We start from the raw sequence: 21,949 nt of genomic DNA on the forward strand, positions 1-21,949 counted from the left end.
ACTGAGTACAATATTGTATAACTGTAATAATTCAACTGTAAACCTAAAAATTTACAGCCAATTTTGAAAGAGATGCATCTTAGCTCAGGAAATTGTTATTGAATATGTCAATGCTGTTATAATGAAATGCTTCTTCTAATTATGTGGTTATTAAATATTTTTTTAAAAAAGAACAACAGCTACTTTATAGTGCTTCTGGGTAAATGAAATAAGAATATATATTTCTCCAATGTGCCTCTTCATAATAATTACCTGAATCACTTTTTAAAAATTAGATCCACTGTTAAGATATTCTTGCTTCTTGCTGTTTGTGTTTTTATAGTAGATGGAATCCCACTGAAATGGGTCAACAGCCCATGGAAAACAGACAGTGCAGAGACCTGAAAGTTCAGTGCCTTGCCACAATGGGAGGAAGATCATCCCATACCTACAACCCCCTTCCAAGGCTCAGGGATTTCTGCGAAAGAGGTTGGCAGAAAGAACATAAGAGCTGGAGGAAGGGGTGGAATGTTAACTGGAAATGTCCTCTGACCACTATACCAGCAAGCTATAGTTACACCTCCTTCCCATGTTCATCAAGGAGTCAGGGGGGAGTCAGTTATCCCTCCCACCTAATCAGTCAACCTCAGCTGCATGTGGGGGAGGGGCTAAGGATATAAAAGCCAAGAAAGCCATGAGGCACCTCTCTCACCATTTTGTGCACTGTTGGGAAGTCACAGGATCTATATTTGAGTGTGGAATTTCCAGTGTAGCTGTAAATGGGGGGGCACCCACTCTTCTGTAAATAAACCCCCACCCTATGCTCTGTTAGCAAGTCCAATAAACTAGTTAGGATTAAAAAAAAAAAAGAACAGAGCTAATGGAAACTTTCATTACTTCACCAAAGTTGACCCCATGCCCCATGTTGGCAAATCCTTTGGTCTTTGATTTTTGTTGTTCTTTTTGAGACATGGTCTCCCTGTGGCCCCAGCTGGCCTGGAGCTTGCTGAGTGGACCGGATTGGCCTTGAGCTCACAGAGATCTGCTGGGCTCTGCCTCCCAAGTGCTGGGATTAAGGACGTGTGCCACCATGCCCAGCTTTTGTATTTGATTTCTTATCCCTACTTTTTCACCCTTAAGTTCATTGCATATATATTTTTATGTAACCCGCTTCAAGTTATTTCTGAAAAAATGTGTTAAAAATTGCCTCTCTTTGGAATAATAAAAATATTGTTAAAAAACTAGATCCTAGGCTTCTTCCTTACTAGTTCACTGGTGCCACAGGGTGGGACTAGTCTGGAACTAGCACGTCTAACGAGCATCTAAGGAGAGTCTGATAACTGCTCAAGTTTGGGAAGCAGCTAGATTGATGTAGAGCTCTTGACACAAAAACTTCACTAAATGGTAGATATGGTAAGGTTAGGTGATGTGCAAGTTATGTTGATAACACAAATTCTTTCGAAGAAATGAAATAAGCTAATAAACGTAACACTTTTTTAATGCCAAGGCTAGTTTTATTCTACAAATATCCCCAGGTTCACATAACTTTAAGTGAAAAAGCTGCTTTCAACAGCCAGGTTCCTCTATCCTTTGCAACAAAAGACTGTCAATCACACTGATCTAAAAGCAGTAAGCCATACAATACAAAGCCATTGAGTAATTTTAATTCCTAGGACTGGCTGTTTTCCTACAATAGAAGGCAACAGGTTTCTTTCTCCTCATTCTATAGTCAAAGCTTCCTCTGACTAGATGGGCAATTTCTTCCACTCCTGTTTATATGTACTATATTTGCTAAGTTTTTCTGTATGATAAAAACACATATAAACATACTCTGATAATTCTACCGGGTCCACAAAAGGGAGATGAAAAAGTGACCTCTGAGAAAGGGAGAAATGGTGGATACACTGGAAAAGTAATCCCAATGAGTCATTCCATTTCTATTAGGATGAATAGAACTTGGGACTTGCTTCTAACCATAGAATATGGCAGATATTGGCAATGCATTGAGCTCCATAGAGACAGAGCTGGGGCAAGTGAGAGCTGGACAGGCCACTGGGCAACTGACTCTGTGCCTTGCTGAGGAAAAACAACTAAACATGGGCAAAGGAGTTCCTAAAAAGCCAAGAGGCAAAATGTCATCATATACACTCTTTGTGTAAACTTGCCGGGAGGAGCACAGGAAGCAGCACCTGATGCTTCTGTCAACTTCTCAGAGTTTTCCAAGAAGTGCTCTGCGAGGTGTAAGACCAAGACCATGTACATCTGCTAAAGAAAAAGAAAAGTTTGAAGGCATGGCAAAGGCTGACAAGGCTCAGTATGAAAGAGAAATGAAAATTTATAACCCTCCCAAAGGGAAAAAAAAAGAAGTTCAAAGAGCCCAACACACCCAAGAGGCCTTGTTCAGCTTGCTTGTTCTGTTCCAAGTATCACCTCTAAATCAAAGGAAAGCATCCCGGCTTATCTATTAGTGATGCTGCAAAGAAACTGGGAGAGATGTGGAACAACATTGCTGCAGATGACAAGTAGCCTTACAAGAAGGATGCTAAGCTGAAGGAGAAATATGAAAAGGATATTGCTGTCTACAGAGCTAAAGGAAATCCTGATGCTGCAAAAAAGTGGGTTGTCAAAGCTGAATGAAAAAGAAGGAAGAGGAAGATGAACAAGATGAAGAAGAGGATGAGGAAGAAGACGAAGATGACGATGATGAAAAAGTTTGTTCTAGCACATTTTTTTCTTGTCTATAAAGTATTTAACCCTGTTACACAACTCACTCCTTTTAAAGAAAAAAATATGAAATGTAAGGCTGTGTAAGATTTGCTTTTAAACTGTACAGTGTCTTTTTTTTGTATAGTTAACAACACTACTGAATATGTTTTTAGATAGCCCTGTCCTGGTGGTATTTTCAATAGCCACTGACCTCGCCTGGTACAGTATTGGGGCTGTAAAATGGCATGGGAATTTAAAGCAGTTTCTTGTTGGTGCACAGCACAGATTAGTTATATATGGGGATGGTAGTCTTTTCATCTTCAGTTGTCTCTGATGCAGCGTATATGAAAATAACTGTGGTTTTGTTAACTGAATACCACTCTGTAATTGCAAAAAAATTTTGCAGTTGTTTTGTTGACATTCTGAATGCTTCTAAGTAAATACAATTTTTTATTAAAAAAGAATATGGCAGATGTTTAGATGATAAAACAATGTTTTTTAAATATACTGATGTCACTCCCATCATTATATTATATAAAATTCTATCTTAGCAGACTGGAGAGAAAGACTCTCTTTGCTGTCCCCAAGAAAGTGCCCCTTTTATGAGAAGGCCAAATGGCAAGGAACTATAAATGTCCTTTAGAAACTGAGCATTCTTTCAAAAGACTGCAGGAAAGCAAGGATGCCAAGTCCTTTAGCTTCAAGGAGCTGAGTTATGTCACCAATGCAAATGAACTTGGAAGTGAATTCTTCTCTAGTCTCTAGATAAGAACACATCCCAGTCAGCACAGTGGTTGCAGCCATAAAGACCCTGAACACAGAATCAAGTTGCACTCTACCTAGACAAATGATCCACAAAAATGAAGAAAATAAATGTATACTGCTTTAAGCCACTAATTTTTGTGACTATTTAATACAGCAACAAAGAACTAATTCACTCTCTTTTTCCTTTAGAGCCAAACAAGTTTATTCATTATAAAAGTAAAGATATATAAGGTCAGTTTCTCAGAATTTAATTACCATTGAGGGAAGTCTGTATGATACACTAAATTATTAACCAAATCTAAGCAATTTTGGTAATTTCCTGCTCTTGGGGCAGATGACCAGCATGACAGAAGTGGTTCATTTTTTTTCTGGACTAATAGTGTTCTGAAGGCTGTGAGTCTTTCCTTTCTATACCCACAAGCTCTTTATATATCCTTTCCTGCACTATCTCCCACCCATTAATGGAACTCTTCAACAATAGGCTATAAAATCTCTGGATCTTTCACAGTTCCCCATGTCATTCCCTCTTTGACTTACTGGTTAGGGAAGGACTAAAGCCAGGCACTCAAATGAAATCAGTGTAAAGATTACCATTCTCTTAAAGGGGAAAAGAAATGAAATCTTTCTGACTAGGGCAGAATAATCCCCTATAAATCTCTTCAATGACGGACCCTGAGTGTTGCACTCTCAACATACCAAACAAGATGTTCCTGCTGGTGCAATAGTGGAGTGTCTAGTGTATGTACAACCAGCAAATTTTCGATATAATGCCCACTCCTAGGAGTAGAACACACATCTGGTACTGTAGACCTGGCCAACCCCCTGTAGCAGGGGACAATATAGGCCCCAGTGGGAAGCCACTGCAATTGTGTTGGTAGATGGAAATGAAATACCTGCTAAAGTACCAACACCCATAGGTTGTTATGGCAGTCACTGTTTAGATGTTCTTGCTTCTTGCTGTGTGTGTTTTTATAGGAGATGGATTCCCATTCAAACTGGTCAACAGCCCATGGAAAACACATGATGCAGAGACCTGAAAGTTCAGTGCCTTGCCACAACAGGAGGAAGATCATCCCAATACCTACCACCCCCTCCAAGGCTCAGAGACTTTTGCGGAAGAGGTTGGCAGAAAGAATGTAAGAGCCAGAAGATGGGGTGGAGTATTAACTGGTACTGTCCTCTGACCACTATGCCAGCAAGCTATAGTCACACCTCCTTCCCATACTCATCAAGGAGTCGAGGGGGGAGTAAATTACTTCTCCCACCCAAACAGTTGACCTTAGCCGCATGTGGGGGAGGGGCAAAGGATATATAAGCTGAGAACACCAAGAGGCACCTCTCTCACCATTTTGTGTGGCTGTTGGGAGGTCACAGGATCTGTATTTGAGTGTGGACTTTACAGCACAGCCGTAAATGTGGGGCGTCCACTCATGTGTCAATAAATCCCTACTCTATGCTCTGTTAAAAAAATAAAAAGGAAAAAAAAGAAATGAAATCTTTCTTAGAAAAGCACAATCATTAGAAAACAAGCCTATCCATTAGCATATATTTTACTTTGTGCAACTTTTTAGATTCTGGGATTGCTGGCAGGAGGCAGATACTATTTTTTAAGTGCAAAACTAATTATATGCTCTTACCTCAGCAGATTTCTTGTGTTCTTTTGGATTTTTTGACTTCTTCCTATACATTGGCCCAGAAGTAAAGGAAGTGGAAGGACCTACAAAAGATAATTAGAAAATATACGGAAACATATTACCCACTACTTTAACTAAATGCTAACAGATTTATGAAACATATGATGGAGAAGACCACAGAGAATTTATACTACTGAAGGAAGTAGCTAAACTGTACCCAAGAGCTTCTAAATGGAGTTTAACAACATTAGTGATCACCCAGAGTATAAAAGCTTTAATAATGCCTGCAAAGATTCAACTTGGTGTAATTATACCTCATAACATTTTGCAATTACCCAATTCATGTTCTACCTAGAGAAAAATATCTACAAAAACTGTTAAAGTGAAGCAAGTACAGCAACTAATCTTTCAGCATGTCTCCAAAGGCTATTATTAAGGCTTTAAACAAGTGATGATTGACACACAACCAAACATTTAGTACCTTAGTTATAATAAAAATTAGGTCCTACAGTTTATGTTCTCAATACTTTCTTCTTCCCTTCCATAGAAGTTCTATTAAAATATTATTATATCTGGATTTTGTAGGTTAAATAAATTTAAAGTAAAAATCAGTGTTACATGCCACATAAAACCAATTCTTCTGTTTACACATTTCTAATGAAATTAAGTGAGTAACAAATGCACTCAGCTTTCATTCTCAGAAGCATTTTTAACCATTGGAGGAATCATGAAGCAGTATACCCTCAAGTCAAAGAAGAGAGCCTCAAGGGGCACAAATACACAGGTTACCAGCTAGTTCTACTCACACTCATCTGAACTCTCACTGCTGCTGAGAAGCCTAAGGCGTTTCATCATTGAGCATCCTGGGAAAGAGAACAACACTGAGTGAAACAGTCAATATACATTTGTCCTAGAGGTCAGTGAACATTGTCCCACATTGGGAGGCTGACACCAAAGAAGTCAGCCTGGACTACAATAGTGAGACCATCTCAAAACAACAAAAATGCCCCCTCCCCCAGCAAACAAACAAACAAACAAACAAACAAACAAACAAAAAACAAGTGTTCCACAGAACCGAGAAGTAGCAGCAGCAGGCAAATTTTACAAAGTGGCTGATTTCTATCATCAAAAATACTGTCAGATGACCTACAGTAATGGGAAATGAATACTACTAAATCTTACAATTAAAAGTGCACGAGGCTATTAGCATTAGCCCAAACCACAGTTTCTGCTGGCTAGAGACTCGGATGTATCCACTGTCTACCAAAATAAAGGGGGTCAGCTGGAGTTACCTCTAGTAAGAAACCCCCACAAGAACATGAAAGGAAAAAAGCACTCATGAAGACAGAACTGTCAAGGGCCTAGGCTGAATGGCAAAAAACACAGGTGACTGAAGAATGCAACTGAAGAAAGTAAAACACGTTTTACCTTTAACAGCCTGACCACAGTGCCTTGCTACCTACCCTTTCTCTTTTCTCACTCTTTCCCTGTTCTTATTTCCCAAATAAGAAGCCCAAACTAAAATACCTATATGTACACTTCAAGGTTTCTTATAAAACTTTTCAATATTTTGAAGCTTTGGATTACAACTTCTAATGCTTCTAGTGTCCCCTGAGTGTTGCCAATAATAGGTTAAAAATGTCCATCACGCCTTAGAGTGTAAGAAAAAAGGAAGAGAGGGGCCAGAGAGGTGGCTCTTCTTGCGGAAGACCCAGGTTTAAATTCCAGTACCCACATGGTGGCTAACAACTATCCATAACTCCAGTTCCAGGGATCCAATGCCCTTGTCTGTCCTCCACGAGCACTGCATGACAAGGGTGCACATACACATGCAGGCAATACACACACATAAAAATAACAAATATGATACAGAAAGAAACAAGGAAGACACAAACACTTCAAATCACAAAATAAGTGCTAGAAATATAAGGTAGAAAAGACCTTGACACAGTTAGTGACTGACATTCTTTTATGTTCTATAAGATACAAAAAGGTAGTAGGTACTACCAGGGTTCTACAAGGAATAAAGATGAAAGCTACTGATTTCAAACCTCTCACAATCTACTGAGGAGGTATAAGTCCAAGTATATGGCCATTTCGAGTAATCATGTCTAAGAACAGAGTTCTATGTCTGGCATAATTGTATATGGAGCTCCGTGGACCCATTCCCTAAAAAGGTTCCCTGGTAAAGTTATTTCCATTAAAACAATGGTCAACCTTTGGAAATCTCTTGAAATGGTCATAAAGACATACGGCAAAAGAAGAAGCATCTAACACAGTCTACTACTTGGTAAGTGATAATTTGTGTTATTTTGACCTCGATCCATTCATTCCCTCTGTCTCTGCAACACAGCTCTTATGGCAGACTGGTAGCTAAGAACATAGCTCTTCTCCAGTGGCCACTTGGAAACTTTTCTTCCTGGGAGGGTAGAACTATCAACATTTTTCATTCTAGTACTAGCTATCTGCAACTGAGACTGGTGAGTAGGGTTGGGGGGGGTTCCTTTCTTCCATCTAGCTCCCAATCATGGTGTGGAGGCAGTGCCTTGGGTGTGATGCCACTAGAAATACTGAGCCCTTGATTGCCTAAGCCCTAAGCTTGATGGATGGGAGTCCTACAGGAAAGGCAAAAACCTAGGAGACCTGAGATTACCACTCAGAAGTACAACATTGCTCCTATTCCATGTAATAAAGAAAGCTGCAACTTTTCCTAAGGAGAGAGGCAAGCTACAAAGGAGGGATCTAATTCTTACCCCAATGGATCTGACTGCATTTGCAAACTGAGTTGCTCAATATACCAAAGCTAACCAGGGAAAAAAGAAGGTGGGAAGGAGCCTCTTGGGATCAAAAAGAATCTCTCTCTGCAAGGTTGGGATTATATCCAGGGCTCTGTACATGCTATATGTGTTCTACCACTGAGGTACACTTACTCCACCCAAAAAAAAAATCTCAAACACCAGTCCCAGGAATTATCTATTTAAAGGCGCCCTAATTTGATTTGATCAGTTTGTGTATCAGTTTATGCTCTGAAGACACCATTGAAAACAGCACTTCAGAGTACTTGCTGCTCTTGCAGAGGAGCTGGGTTTGGTTCCTAGCACCCACATGGTGGCTCACTACTGTCTGTAACTCTGTTTCCAGGTGATCTGATGCTCTCTTTTGGACTCGGTGGCATCAAGCACATACATGGTGCACATATGTACATGCAGGCAAACACTCATATGCATAAAATAAAAATTAATAAGTCTTTAAAAAAGGATAGGAGGGTTTTAAGTTCTAGGCTAGCCTGGGCTACATAGACTCTGTCTTAAAAGAAAAAATAAAAATAAAAAATGGAAGAATTCCTAGCTATAATATCTGTTTATTAGTTTCCTAGTGTTACAGTAACGAATTACCACAAATTCAATGACTTAAAACTATAGGTTTATTTTTCTGTTTCAGTGGGACAGAAGTGTGGTCTGGCCTCACTGCACTAAAATTAAAATATTGTCAGGGCTGCAAGTCTTCTTGGAGGCTCTCAGGAAAATCTATTTCCTTTCTTTTCTTAAAAAATTATTTTTATTTTTTTCAATGTATTTTTATTGAATTTCTGTACATTTCATACAAAACATCTTAACCATCTTTATACCACCTCCCCTTACCATCTGCACCCCGTACAGGCCCCCTCACCAGATTTCATGCATTCTGTCATATATGCTAAAGCCTATTGAGTCAAGTTAATGTACTCAGATGTCCCTTAGTGCAAATTCATCCACTAGGGGTCTAGCCAGCCTATCTTGTTCTCCCTTAGAGAAGATCAACTCTCCCTCACCCACATCTCATCTCCCTCATCTCACCTCCTAGTAATCAGCTTTGGGCCTGCTGCCCATTTCCCTAGTTCTATGCTGGTTTTTGTTTGATTGAGTTAGCATGGGTCTTGTGCATGCTGACACCATCAGAGTAAGTTCACATGCAATTTCTTACTATATGATAAATATGGATCCTTATATTTACAGACAAGTATGCCAGTCACCACTCATCAAAGAAGCTTCTTTTTCAACAGACAGACAATTCCCTTTCTAAGTTCAGTTTCTGGAGGACTCGTATTCACTTCCTGGACCCTGGCCATTTTCCTCCATCTTCAAGAAAGCAACACTGCATCTCTCTGACCCTGCTTCTACAATCAAGATGAATTTTAGACTTAAAAAAAACCCCATAAAATCTTTAGAAAAAGCACACGACAAATGGTGTTCCATGAAACTAAAAAGCAAATGAAACAACAAAGAGGCAAGTCTACAAAATGGCAGAAAATGTTTTCCATCTATACATCTGACAGAATACCTAGAGCAGGATTTCTTAATTTTTCCCCATTTTTCCATTTTTTCTTTTCCTGAGAAACCTTTACACAACCCCAGATACACAAATCAAATGTTTGCTGACAATAAATCATAGAGAAACTTGCTTTTAAACAAGTCTTTGGTATACATATAATTTTACTATTTAATCAAAGATTAAAGCAAATCTGCATACTAATGAGACAGACATGCTTAATTTATCTTTACATAAAGAACTGAATCTTGGCTGAATGTCTGATACTGAATACAGAGAATTTTCAACATTTTTCAGAGCTGACTGATTTCTCTCAAGATTTATCTTTATTTGTGTGTATGTGTGTAAGTTTGTATCTGTGTTGACTATATGCCATGTATGTGCAGGTGCCCAAAGGAGGCCAGAAGAGAACCTTGGATCCAACGGAGCTGGAATTATAGGCGATTGTGAGTCACCTGATATGGGTGCTGGAAGCTGAATTCAAGTCCTCCTGAAGAGCAGCAAGTAATCTTAACTGCTGTACCATGGATCCAGCTCCCTTATTAATATTTTGGTTTTTATAACTGTCAATGCCGAGATGCCATTTCACACAAATACATACTATAAAGTGGCAGAAATATGTTTAAAAGCCATTTTAGAAATTGTTGAAAGATCTATACTAATCCCAAGCCAAAATTAATAATTTAAATGAAATTCAAGTCAGCAAACAGAACAGAATTTTTTTCTTTTGAGACTGGGTCTCATCATGTAGCTCTGGCTGGCCTGGAACACAAAAAACTGCCTGGAGAACTAGGATTAAAGGCATGTACCACCATTCCTATCTTCAAACAGCAATCTGTTTTTCAAACTTATTTATTTTATGTTTATGAGTGTTTGCCTGCATGTATTTATACACCTGCACGCCTGTTGCCTGTGGAGACCAGTAGATGGCACTGGATCCTCTGGAACTAGAGTTATGGATGGTTAAGAGCCATCATGTGGGTGCTAGGAATTGAAGTCAGGCCCTCTGCAAGAGGAACAAGTGCTCTTAACTGCTGAGCCATCTTGCCAATCCCTCAAATAGTCATTTTTTGTTGTTTTGTTTTGTTTTTTGACAGGGTCTCCCTAGTCTCAGGCTGCCTGGAAGTCACTATGTGGACCAGACTAGCCTCAATCTCAAGGGGATCTACCTGCCTCTGCCTCCTGAGGGCTGGGATTAAAGGCGTGTGCCAGCACGCTACCACACCAGGCTCAAATAGCAATTTTAAAATTCAAATAATCTAACACAAAATATTCAAACATACACTAATTTGAAAATATTAAGTCTCTGCTTTCTATAGTAGAGAAAAAATTTTACAGTAACAGTGCTGCAATTTACATTACACAACAATTTTACTTCTGAACCAAGCTGTCTTAGGCATGGTTCATTGGTGTTGCATGGTGTGATAGCACAAACAATGTAAAGTGTACATCTTGTGTGTTTAGAACCAAAGCAGCTGTGAAATTATACAATGTAACACAGGGAGAGCACTGCTGGAAAAAATCTTAGAATCTTTATGCATTTGATTTTGAATCAATTTTTATTTATTACATGTTTAGAAATCTTTTATTATTTCCAAACATGACTCACACATGACATAATCCATATAGAGTCATGACCTACAGTTTAAGAAACTATGCTCTAGAATACATAAAGAACTAAAAAAAATTAAACACCAACCTTCTAAATAATTAAATTAATAACTGGGGAAATAAAATGAGCAGACACTTCTCAAAGAAGTAGTACAAATGGCCAATAAATGTATGAAAAAGTGTTCAATAGTCTTAGCCATCAGGGAAATGCAACTCAAAACTACATTGAATCTGGAAATGGTGGTGCATACATATAATCTCAACATTTGGGAGGTAGAGGCAGAAGGAAGAGGAATTCAGCTACTAAGTAAGTTTGGAGGCTAGCCTGGGTTATATTATACCCCATCTCAAAAAAAGCCCCCAAACCTGAAACCACTGAGATTCCATCTCACCCCAAGCAGAATAGCTCTATAATCAAGAATAACAAATGCAGGTGAGGATGTAGGGGGGTTAGGGGTAGAGAGAGCAACCCTTCCTGACACAGTGCTATAAATTAGTACAGCCACTGTGGAAATCAGTATGGAAGTTCCTCAAAACACTAAAAATACAACTACCATATCATCCAGCTATACCACTCCTGGGAATATACACAAAGGAATCTAAATCAGCATGCCACATAGATACCGGATATCTATATTGTTGCATTATTCACAATAGTCAAGATATGGAATTAGTCTAAGTGTCCATTAATAGATGAATGGATAAATGTGGAAAACATACAAAAATATTTTATTAATCCATAGAGTAAAATTATGTAATTTGCAGGAAAATGGACACAATTTAGATTTGGGGGGAGGGCATTAAAGTAAAAGGGGGTCTATTTGGGAAGAGGAAGAGAATTGGTAGGAAAGGGCATGATAAAGTCTTTGGTTGTCAAAGTAACTCACTAAAAAATGAAGAACAAAGATCATCAAAGGTAGAAAAAATATAAATACATGTTTTTTAAAAAAAATTTTACTATGAAGCTGGGCGTGGTGGCACTTTAGTGGGACTTTAATCCCAGCACTCGCGAGGCAGAGACAGGTAGATGTGAGTTCCAGGTAGCCTGGTCTACATAGTGAGAAGCCAGATAAAATATAAAAGTGAATGACTTCCTTGGGTAAAACACCCTTTTTAAGGAGCATCATGTGGAAGTCAACCAACCTGGAATTGAGAAAGGAACCTAAGCCTGTGGTTTGGTTACTTGACTTCTTATTAACATTCTTATAGAAGCATATTCAGGCAAGAGAATAGAAGAGTGATTAACTCAAACAGCCCTTTCCTTCCCTAGTGCACTCATGTAAGACTTACTTTTAAAATGTCAGGGTCAATGGCATTGAGTCCTTACTCACTGTACTTTGTGAACCCATGCAGTAGCTTAAAAAATAAAGCTTTACTTTAAACACACTTGTATCCTTTTAGTAAATTTTTAAATTTTAGTTATTCTTATTTTATGTGTATGAGTGTTTTGCCTGCATATATGTAAATGTACCGCAAGCATGTAATGCCCATAGAGGCCAGAAGAAGGCATCTGATCATCTGGAACTGGAGTTAGGGACAGTTAGCTGCCATGTGGGTGTTGGGAACCCATTTGGTCCTCTGCAAGAGCAGCTAGTGCTCTTAACCATTGAGCCACATCTCCCTGCATCCTTTTTTTGAGACAAGATTTCATGTAGCCCAGTTGGGCCTTGAACTCCTGATCCTTATGCCTCTACCCCACAAGTGCTGGAATTACAGATGTGTGCCAATCATATCTGGTATCCAAATCCTTTTATCCAATAATCCTAGATCCAACATTTATATTTTTAAAAATAAACTAAAACAAAGAATTATTACCAGTTTCTATTTTAACTGACAAAAACGTCAATTAAAACTCCATAATAGGGGACTAGGGAGATATCTCAGTAGGCAAAGTGTATAAATGCCTCAAAAGCATAAGGACCAGAGTTTGAACCCCAGAATCCATGTAAAAATGCTGACCATGCAGGCACAGGCTTATAACCCCAGCACTGGGGAGACAGAGACAGGAAGATTTCTGGGGTTCATTGTCCAGTAGCTGAATTGGTGAAATTCAGCCAATGAGAGACCCTGGAAGAGGTAGAAAGTGTTCCTGAGGATGACATCCAAGGTTGTCCTCTGGCCTCCACCTGTATGTGCACCCGTGCACCTATGTATATACACACACACACACACACACACACACACACACACACACCCTCCATAATAAAAATAATTAATGAAACCTAGTTAACATGCAAAAAAATCAGTAAAGTACACTAATATTACAGTATTTTTTCTAGTTATTTAAGGACTGTGTAAGGGAGAACATTTATACTAAACCTTAAGTGGAAAATACAATCAAAATTATTCAAGAGATGGGTGTGGTGGCATATACTTTTAATCCCAGCACTCAAGAGATAGGGGTAGGGGGATCTCTGTGAGTTTCAGGCTACTGTGGTCTAAATAGCCTGTCTCAAAAAATTTTGTCAATAGAAAAATCTTATCTATGAAATAAAATTTGTAGGAAATAGGCTAGGGATGCAGCTCAGTGATAGTGTGCTTACCCAACAATGTGTGAGGCCCTGGGTGCAATGTCCATCCAGCACCCACAATAAAGTAGTGAGATGAAATAAAAAATAAAATGAAACAAATATAAATGAAGACCATGAACCAATTTACTATTAGCTGCAAAAAAGTGATAGATTTTGGGGTGATAAAAACAGTCTTTCCAACAAGCCCAAGCCAGACAGTGTCCTAGAATGGATGGGGGAGGTAGGCAGGAAGTCTCAGCCTTAGCTGAGGATCATACTTTTTGGTTTGGAAAAGCCAAAGATCTAAGCAATTGACAAAGCAAAAGCCAAAGATCCAGGCAGTTGACAGATGCTGAGAGATGGAGAGTTGGTTTTCCTTACTGGTGTGATGCCTGGTAGGCCGACCATACTCCAAGGGATAGACAGACCTGAGAGCATTTAGGAAACACATATTAGGCTTGATAGACCTTTAATAAAAAAGAAAGTAATAGAGAATATGAGGTGGGGGAGAGCAAGGTTGGGGGAGAGGGGGTCTGAATATAAAACTCATTGCATGCAATTCTCAAATCAATAAAAATAGTTTTTAAAATTTTGACTTTTCTTTGTTCTGTTACTATAAAAACTTAGCAAAACTGCTTCCACGTTGGAACATGGAATTTGTGGTAACCTGAATCTGTATTCCTGGGTCATGGTCACACATATTTGGTTCCAGAATAAACTATCTTTTATCCCCTTAAAAAAAATTCTTTCCAATCTCCACACTTTTACAATGCAAATACAGGATATTTGCAGTTGAAAACAACTTTAGTATTTCAAAGGATCTGTTCCCATGCCACCCACAAACAAATGAAGGAGCAGACTGAAAGATCGAAACTATAAAAAAGTCGCTGTGATTCAAAAGTAGCTATCACTATGATTGAAGATGGACATTAACCAGAGTTGGGAAAAAAAATTAGAGAAGTACAATTGGATAGAGAAGTCTCCATATCATAAATACAGTCCAAAACCCTCATACTTTTTGGTTTGGAAAAGCCAAAGATCTAAGCAATGGTTTTCAACTGAAGGAAAATTTGCCCACTCCAGGGGACAGTTGGCAATATATTAGGAAACATTTATTTACTGTCAAAATAATTGGTGTTTCTGGCATCTAAGGGTTAAAAGGCCAGGTGGGATAGGGCTAAATACCCTACAAGGCATAGGACAATGCACAGACTCATCTGGACCAAAATGTCAATAGTGTCAAGGCTGGGAAACCTTGCTTTAAAGGGATGAAACAGAAATGGTGAAGCATCAAGAAGAACATAGAAATGATTGACTTGTGATTGAGTAAACACTCAATCACAGAACTAAGGGACAGTCTAAAGTCTAAAGGTAATTTTATCAAACAGGACTTCCAGCAATGCTTAGGAACTTGGAGAACTTATCAGTTCAAAAAGTGGAATAGAATGAAAGTATAAACAGGTTAAAGGGCTGAGATAAAATCAGGAAAGATAAATCCACAATGGTATTTGGAAACAATCCTTAAGTAAAGAGGCATCTGAAAATCTAGCTCCCTTGGGCTTTCAAGAAAATATCCTTCAGAACCATTATCAAAGACAGACATTTGAGTCAGATGACTAGTACATTTCTTACATCCTTAAGGGTCAATTCCTGCCCATGTAAGCAAAGAATCTTTAAAATTATCACTTGAATATAAATCCTGAGTGCTATAAATGTGCCACTTGCTCTGATTACCTCTGGTTTGGAGTATGCAATACTAATGCCAGAATGTTTGTGTGCCTGTGCTTTAGTTTCAAACTCATTCCTTTATTTAAAACAATTCAATCTACCACCAATTCAACACCATGGAAACCAAACTCTTCCTTTCAAGCGTGTTTACTGTGCATATCCTTCATTTTTACTATATTTTAGTACCCTAGAGATTAAAGACATTAAACATCTATCTAGAAACAGAAAAAACAAAAATAATCAGAAGAAAAAGAACATATCGTACATACTTTACTCTATCTCCTCCCCCTAACAAATCTTTATAATAGAGGACTTTTTCTTTATTTTCTAAATGAAGACCATCTTCATTGAGCATTCTAACATTTGCTTTAAAAAATTAAAACAACATATATGACTCATGAGCCTTCTGTTACCAGACTAGGAGTTGAGGTCAAGCAAGTGTTTTCCAAAGCCCTAAAGAAAAAAGAAAAGGAAAAAAGTAAACACAAATTTACCTAGGTAAATTTAGGTATGCTATTGCCACAGAGAGTATTCCTATGACAATTATCAATAATCCCTGATACCAGGAAGAAGGTTTAGCTCCCTTAATATACAGACTTGTTAACAAATTATTTTGGAATTTCAAATCTCTGACTAGAAATCACCCTGCATGGGAAGGCCAGATTGGAAAGTGAGTGTAAACCAGGGTGAGCAAACATTTTCCGTTAAGGACCAGGTATTTTTTGCTTTTTGTGCCATATGGTTTCTGTTTCAATTAATCAATTCTGCCATTGTAGGATGAAGGCAGCATTAGATAGTACATAAACAGATGAACATTACATCATTTCAATAAAACTTTATTATATTTATATCTGAGCTTTATATAATTTTTCAAGTATGATGAAATATTATTCTTCCTTTAGTTTCAATAACTTAAAACTGTGAAATCATTCTGTATAACTAATAATAGAGCATATCCAAACAAGTGACAAACTAGATTTGGTTTATAAGCCAGACCATGTAAACCTCTGGTCTAAACTACAAGAAAACTTTCTGTTTATGAAACAAAGCACATAAAAATGGAATCATTAGGCTGGTAAGATGTCTCAGTGGGTAGAGCACCTGCTATGAGGGTGAGGACCTTAGTTGAATCCCCAGAACCCACATAAACCAGGTGTAGTAGAGCATGTCTGTAAGCCCAGTGCTCCTACACTAAAAAAGTAAGATGGCAGTGGAGACAGGAGAATTTCTGGAAGCTGTGGGTCAGTTAGTTTGGCATACACAGCAGCAAATGACAAAGAAACAAGGTTGAAGGTGAGGACTAACACTTGAGGTTGTCATGTGACCGCCAAACACAACCATGGCATACATTCACTCATACACACACACACACACACACACACACACACACACACTTTATAAGCAAAGGAAAAATGAATTATGACTTTCTCACTCCACTCCCAATCTCTCAGTCTACAATTAGATTCCTACAGATTTCACTGGGAAGTTTTGGCCTAGGTGGCCTAGTCTATAATGTTGTCTTCACAGGTTTTAATGGTTCTAGTCCTTTCTAAATGAAAACTGTTTTATGATGTTCGGGGGGGGGGGATCCCCAGTTCTGATTGCTTTTAAAAAATCAGTATATTTTCTTTCATAAAAAAAAAATTATTGGGCACTGTCACAGGGGCTGCCCGGGGAGCTGGCCAAGGCGGTGGCCGGCAGCTGGGTGCTGGTGGTGGGCACGGGCGGCATCAGTTAAGAGCTCCTCAAGAACCTGGTGCCCACTAACTTCTTCTACATCGACCTGATTGATCTGGATACTATTGATGTCAGCACCTCAACAGGCAGTTTTTGTTTCAAAAGAAACATGTTGGAAGATCAAAGGCTCAGGTTTCCAAAGAAAGTGTACTCCAGTTCCACCCAAGGGCTAACACTGTCACTTACCACGACAGCATCATTAACCCAGACTATAATGTGGAATTTTCCCGGCAGTTTATATTGGTTATGAATCCCTTAGATAATAGAGCTGCCCCCAAACCATGTTAATAGGATGTGTCTGGCAGCTATGTGCCTCTTTTTGAAAGTGGGACTGCTGGTTATCTTGGACAAGTGACTACTATCAAAAAGGGTATGACTGAGTGTTACGAATGTCATCCTAAGCCAATCCAGAGAACGTTTCCTGGCTGCACAATTCAGAACACCCCTTCAGAACCTATTCACTGCATCGTTTGGGAAAAGTATTTGTTCAACCAGCTTTTTGGAGAGGAAGATGATGATCAAGAAGTATCAACTGACAGAGCTGATCCTGAAGCTGCTTGGGAACCAACAGAAGCTGAAGCCAGAGCCTGAGCAGCTAATGAAGATGGAGACATTAAGCGTATTTCCACTAAGGAATGGGCTAAGTCAACTGGCTGTGATCCAGTTAAACTGTTTACGAAGCTTTTTAAAGATGACATCAGGTATCTACTGACAATAATAAACTGTGGCACAAAAGGAAGCCTCCAGTTCCCCTGGATTGGGCTGAAGTACAGAGTCAAGGAGATAAAGCCAATGCATCCGATCAACAAAATGAACTGCAGTTAGGTTTGAAAGACCAGCAGGTTCTAGATGTAAAGAGCTATGCAAGTCTTTTTTTCAAAGAGCATTGAAACTTTGAGAGTTCTTTTAGCAGAAAAGGGGGGTGAAGCTGAGGTCATATGGGATAAGGATGATCCATCTGCAATGGGTTTCATCATCTCTGCTGCAAACCTCAGGATGCATATTTTCAGCATGAATATGAAGAGCAGATTTGATATAAAATCAATGTCAGGAAACATTATTCCTGCTACCACTACTACAAATGCAGTGATTACCGGATTGATAGTATTGGAAGGATTAAAGATTTTGTCTGGAAAAACAGACCAGCGTAGAACAATTTTTTTGAATAAACAATCAAACCCAAGAAAGAAGCTCCTTGTGCCTTGTGCACTGGATCCTCCCAATCCCAATTGTTACGTGTGTGCCAGCAAGCCAGAGGTGACTGTGCAGCTGAATATCCATAAAGTGACCGTCCTCACCTGACAGGATAAGATAGTGAAAGGAAAGTTTGCTATGGTGGTGCCAGATGTCCAAATTGAAGACAGGAAAGGGACAATCCTAATATCTTCAGAAGAGGGAGAGACTGAAGCTAATAAGCCCAAGTTTTCAGAATTTGGAATTAGGAATGGCAGCTGGCTTCAAGCAGATGACTTTCTTCAGGATTATACTTCACTGATCAACATCCTTCATAGTGAAGACCTAGGAAAGGATGTGGAGTTTGAGGTTGTTGGTGATGGCCCAGAAAAAATGGGACCCAAACAAGCTGAAGACACTGCCAAAAGCATCACCAATGGCAGCGATGACAGTGCTCAGCCTTCTACCTCCACGGCACAAGAGCAAGATGATGTGCTCATCATTGACTCAGATGAAGGACCTTCAAATAATGCTGACATTAGTGAGGATGAGAGGACTCGCAAGAGGAAACTGGAGGAAAAGGAGGGTGGCAGTGCCAAGAGGTCTTGCTTGGAGCCACTGGAAAAGCTTGATGACATCATAGCATTAGATTGAGCAGCCCTAGCTTCTGTCTGGGCAGAACCAGGTCATTATGTCCTCTGTTCCACAGGGAAAACACTACCACAGTGGCTCTGATGCTTCCATTCCCTTTGAAAGCGTTCATTTGCTAAGACTTAGAAACACTGTGTGCTGTATTGACAGTAGGAGTAGTTTCCAAAACCTTTGAACAAAGCTGTGCATAACCAGTGATGAGCTCACAACATGCTGTGCATGTTGCCTTTCAGTGTAAATACCCTTAGGTACCATTTCATAGTTCAAAAATACTGTGAGTTAGTAAAGCTGATACCTCGTTATAAATATTATGCCTTTATTTTTGGCTAGAGGAAAAGTTATTTTTAGCCTAGATCTAACCATTTTCATACTTTTAACTGACTGAAACAGATTCAAAGAAGTATCAAGTGCTATGCATTGAAACTTGTTTTTTAAATGTTAATCGGCACTATGTACATTAATGTAAAACAATGTTAATTTACTCAAATTTTCAGTTTGTACTCCCTGGTATGTCTGAAGAAGCCAATTTTTGTGTATTTGTTAACAGTTTCAAGTTATTTATATTTGATGTTTTCTAAAACTCAGACAACAAATATACTGTGCTTATGGACCAAATAATGACATCTGCATTCTTGTTAAAATATTTTACTATTTTTATTTTATGTGTATGAGTATATTATGGCCTGCATGTATGTGCACTCGTGTTGTGCAGTGCATGTGGAGGTCAGAAGAGGGTGTTGGATCCCTTGGAACTGGAGTTATGGACGGTTGCTAGCCACCATGTGGGTGCTGGGAATTGAATCCAGGTCCTCTGTAAAGAGCAGCCATCTCTCCAGGCCCAGTATATTTTCTTTTTAATTTATGTACATATGTTGAAGAACTTACCTAGGCAAATAAATAGGTTTCATATCTTCGCACACACATACACACACAAAAAACCATAAGTTCCTTTAATATAAAATACCATTTGCAGAGACTCTTAATAAAGTAATCTTATTGAAATTATATATAGTCATTTCTCCAGACAGAAACTTAAAAGAGCCAAGTGAATGGCTAACCACTATATTTCAAGCAGTTGGGAGTTAGAGGCAGAAGAATCAGTAGCTCAAAGGCATCCTAGGCTACATATCAAGTTTGAAGCCAGCCAGGGAAATATATGAGAGCCTGTCTCAAAAAAAAAAAATAAAGAAACTAAAAATAATTGATTTCTATTAAATTCTATTGAGCTTCTTTTCCATTTGAAAATGTTACCCACATTCTCTCCATCCATCCATCCATCCATCCATCCATCCATCCATTTATCTATCTAGTAACATCCACATGATTTAAAATAATAATCAAAATGACTGAGTATCAAGAAAAGTAATGTTTATCCAAGTATTAGGAAAAATAACAATCATGTAAGCTTGATATATATGGTCAAACACAAACGATTCAAAACTTCATGAGCAAGTCCAAATCCACTGTACACAAACTATTAATGCCATGCTAAGAGAGGGCAGATACTTCCCTAACCATGAGCAAGATGACAATGAAACAAACAAAAAGCAAGAGAAAGGAAAGAAGAGAATTTCTGTTTCCTAGACTTAAGGAAAAGAGAAACACATTTGGAAAGAGAGGAGCATGATGATAATAGAGCCCTAAAGGTACTTAGAAGTTTTGATTCACTAATCAGTTTCAACTGCACTAAAGTGTTAAAGAATGCTTGCGTAGAGATTCTTAACTACTCACAGGCCAAGAAGCCTGCATGGTTACTGCAGTTCTTGGTAGGAAAACCACTTTAACTATGATTCCAGATGCTGGCTGCTTATTCTGTCCATTGGGCAGAACCCAAATTCCAAGGGCCTGAATTTTCTCAAACTACGGATTCAAACAGGAGAAAGATCATATCCTAATAGACAAATTCTAGAATATCATTATCAAGGACATCCATGCAGTTGGGAACATCTATATGAGAGCACTTCTACAGCTACAGTAGCTATTGGCTGAAAACTTGCCCACAGACTTTAGACTAAGATATCAATGCCCACTATGGTCTTCACCCACCCTCGCCCACTGGGACAGTGGAACTCATGGAAGATGAAGCCATTTATAAGTTGCCTTGGGCATGGTGTTTTATCCCAGCAACAGAAAAGTAACTGATATACCTACTAACCACTTTTACTCAAATGAATCATGCAGTGACTACAAGAAAACAAAATGCATGATGAAAATGGTTTGTGTCCTCAAGGAGAAAAAGGTGGCTGGGATCTATATGCAGGGAATGTGTTGAAATGCTATAGGGTTTTGCTGCTGCTGTAAAAATGGGAGCAATAAAAACCAACTTTCATAACATGGTTCACATTCATTCTGCCTCTCCAGAAGAACTGGTCATACTATTGAGAACCCAAACACTTGTATGTCTGGCACTTGGACCAACAGACTTTCTGAGATAATCAAATGTATTTTCTATCTCATGTTTTATATTTTTCTTTAAAATCAGGATCTTCTGTTTAGTGTAAACCTTTAGTAAATAGAATTTTTGTGATTGGAAATTTATCGTGCTAGTCCATTTGAGTATATTTCACAATCATTAATATTTAAATTATTTTATTAACAGCTCTGTGCTAGTTGATTTCGCCTGTCTCAGTCTCAAATATAAAACTATATATGAAGTACAATGAAAATAATGTACCTGAATAAATGAACTACTGATTCTTTTTATATTTTATTTTTTATTTTATGTGTATGAGTGCATTGCCTGCATGTAGGTAAGTGCACCCGTGTCATGCAATGCCCTTGGAGGACAGAAGAGGCAGTTGGATCCCCTAGGACTGGAGTTACGGGCAGTTGTTAGCTGCCATGTGAGTGCTGGGATTCGAACCCGGGTCTTCTGTAATAACAACCAGTGTTCTTAACCGCCGAGCCATCTCTCCAGCTCCTGAACAGCCAATTTTTGTTGTTTTAAGACAGAGAACCTCTAACTTACTATGTTGCCAAGACAGGTCTTGAACGCCTGGATCCTCCACAGTAGAAATTTTTTTCTTTTTGAAATAGAGGGCTGGCATTACAGGATGTACTATCACACCTGACCTAGACTGCTAATCTTTATAGAAGCATATGATTGTAGATCTTTATATATAAATAATGCCAGTACACAGGAATATC

General features: G+C 38.7%; 1 protein-coding gene and 2 pseudogenes across 9 annotated transcripts in view; 2 read left to right on the forward strand and 1 right to left on the reverse strand.

The window, feature by feature from the left end:
• Positions 1-21,949, reverse strand: part of Jade3 (jade family PHD finger 3) — a 167,259-nt gene that overhangs the window by 81,838 nt on the left and 63,472 nt on the right. For 5 of the 8 annotated variants that reach the window (XM_029559152.1, XM_029559155.1, XM_029559156.1 and 2 more), the window contains 2 exons: positions 5,891-5,947; positions 5,088-5,167 (listed from right to left, as the gene is read on the reverse strand). The exons of 2 other annotated variants lie outside the window; for them this stretch is intronic. In XM_029559152.1, coding sequence (XP_029415012.1) covers positions 5,088-5,167; positions 5,891-5,939 — 129 coding nt within the window. In that variant the 5' untranslated portion in view covers positions 5,940-5,947. Of the gene's footprint in view, positions 1-4,795; positions 4,909-5,087; positions 5,168-5,890; positions 5,948-21,949 lie in introns of those variants that run through there. One more of the 8 variants, XM_029559157.1, reaches the window with a different exon arrangement.
• On the forward strand, positions 16,890-18,805 carry LOC103726506 (annotated as a pseudogene). Its single transcript, XR_001872200.1, has one exon. The product of XR_001872200.1 is annotated as an SUMO-activating enzyme subunit 2 pseudogene (transcript).
• On the forward strand, positions 19,273-21,237 carry LOC115068594 (annotated as a pseudogene).

The sequence above is a fragment of the Nannospalax galili genome, unplaced genomic scaffold (genome assembly GCF_000622305.1).
Source record: "Nannospalax galili isolate Female #2095 unplaced genomic scaffold, S.galili_v1.0 scaffold129, whole genome shotgun sequence".
NCBI classification, from domain to species: Eukaryota; Metazoa; Chordata; class Mammalia; order Rodentia; family Spalacidae; genus Nannospalax; species Nannospalax galili.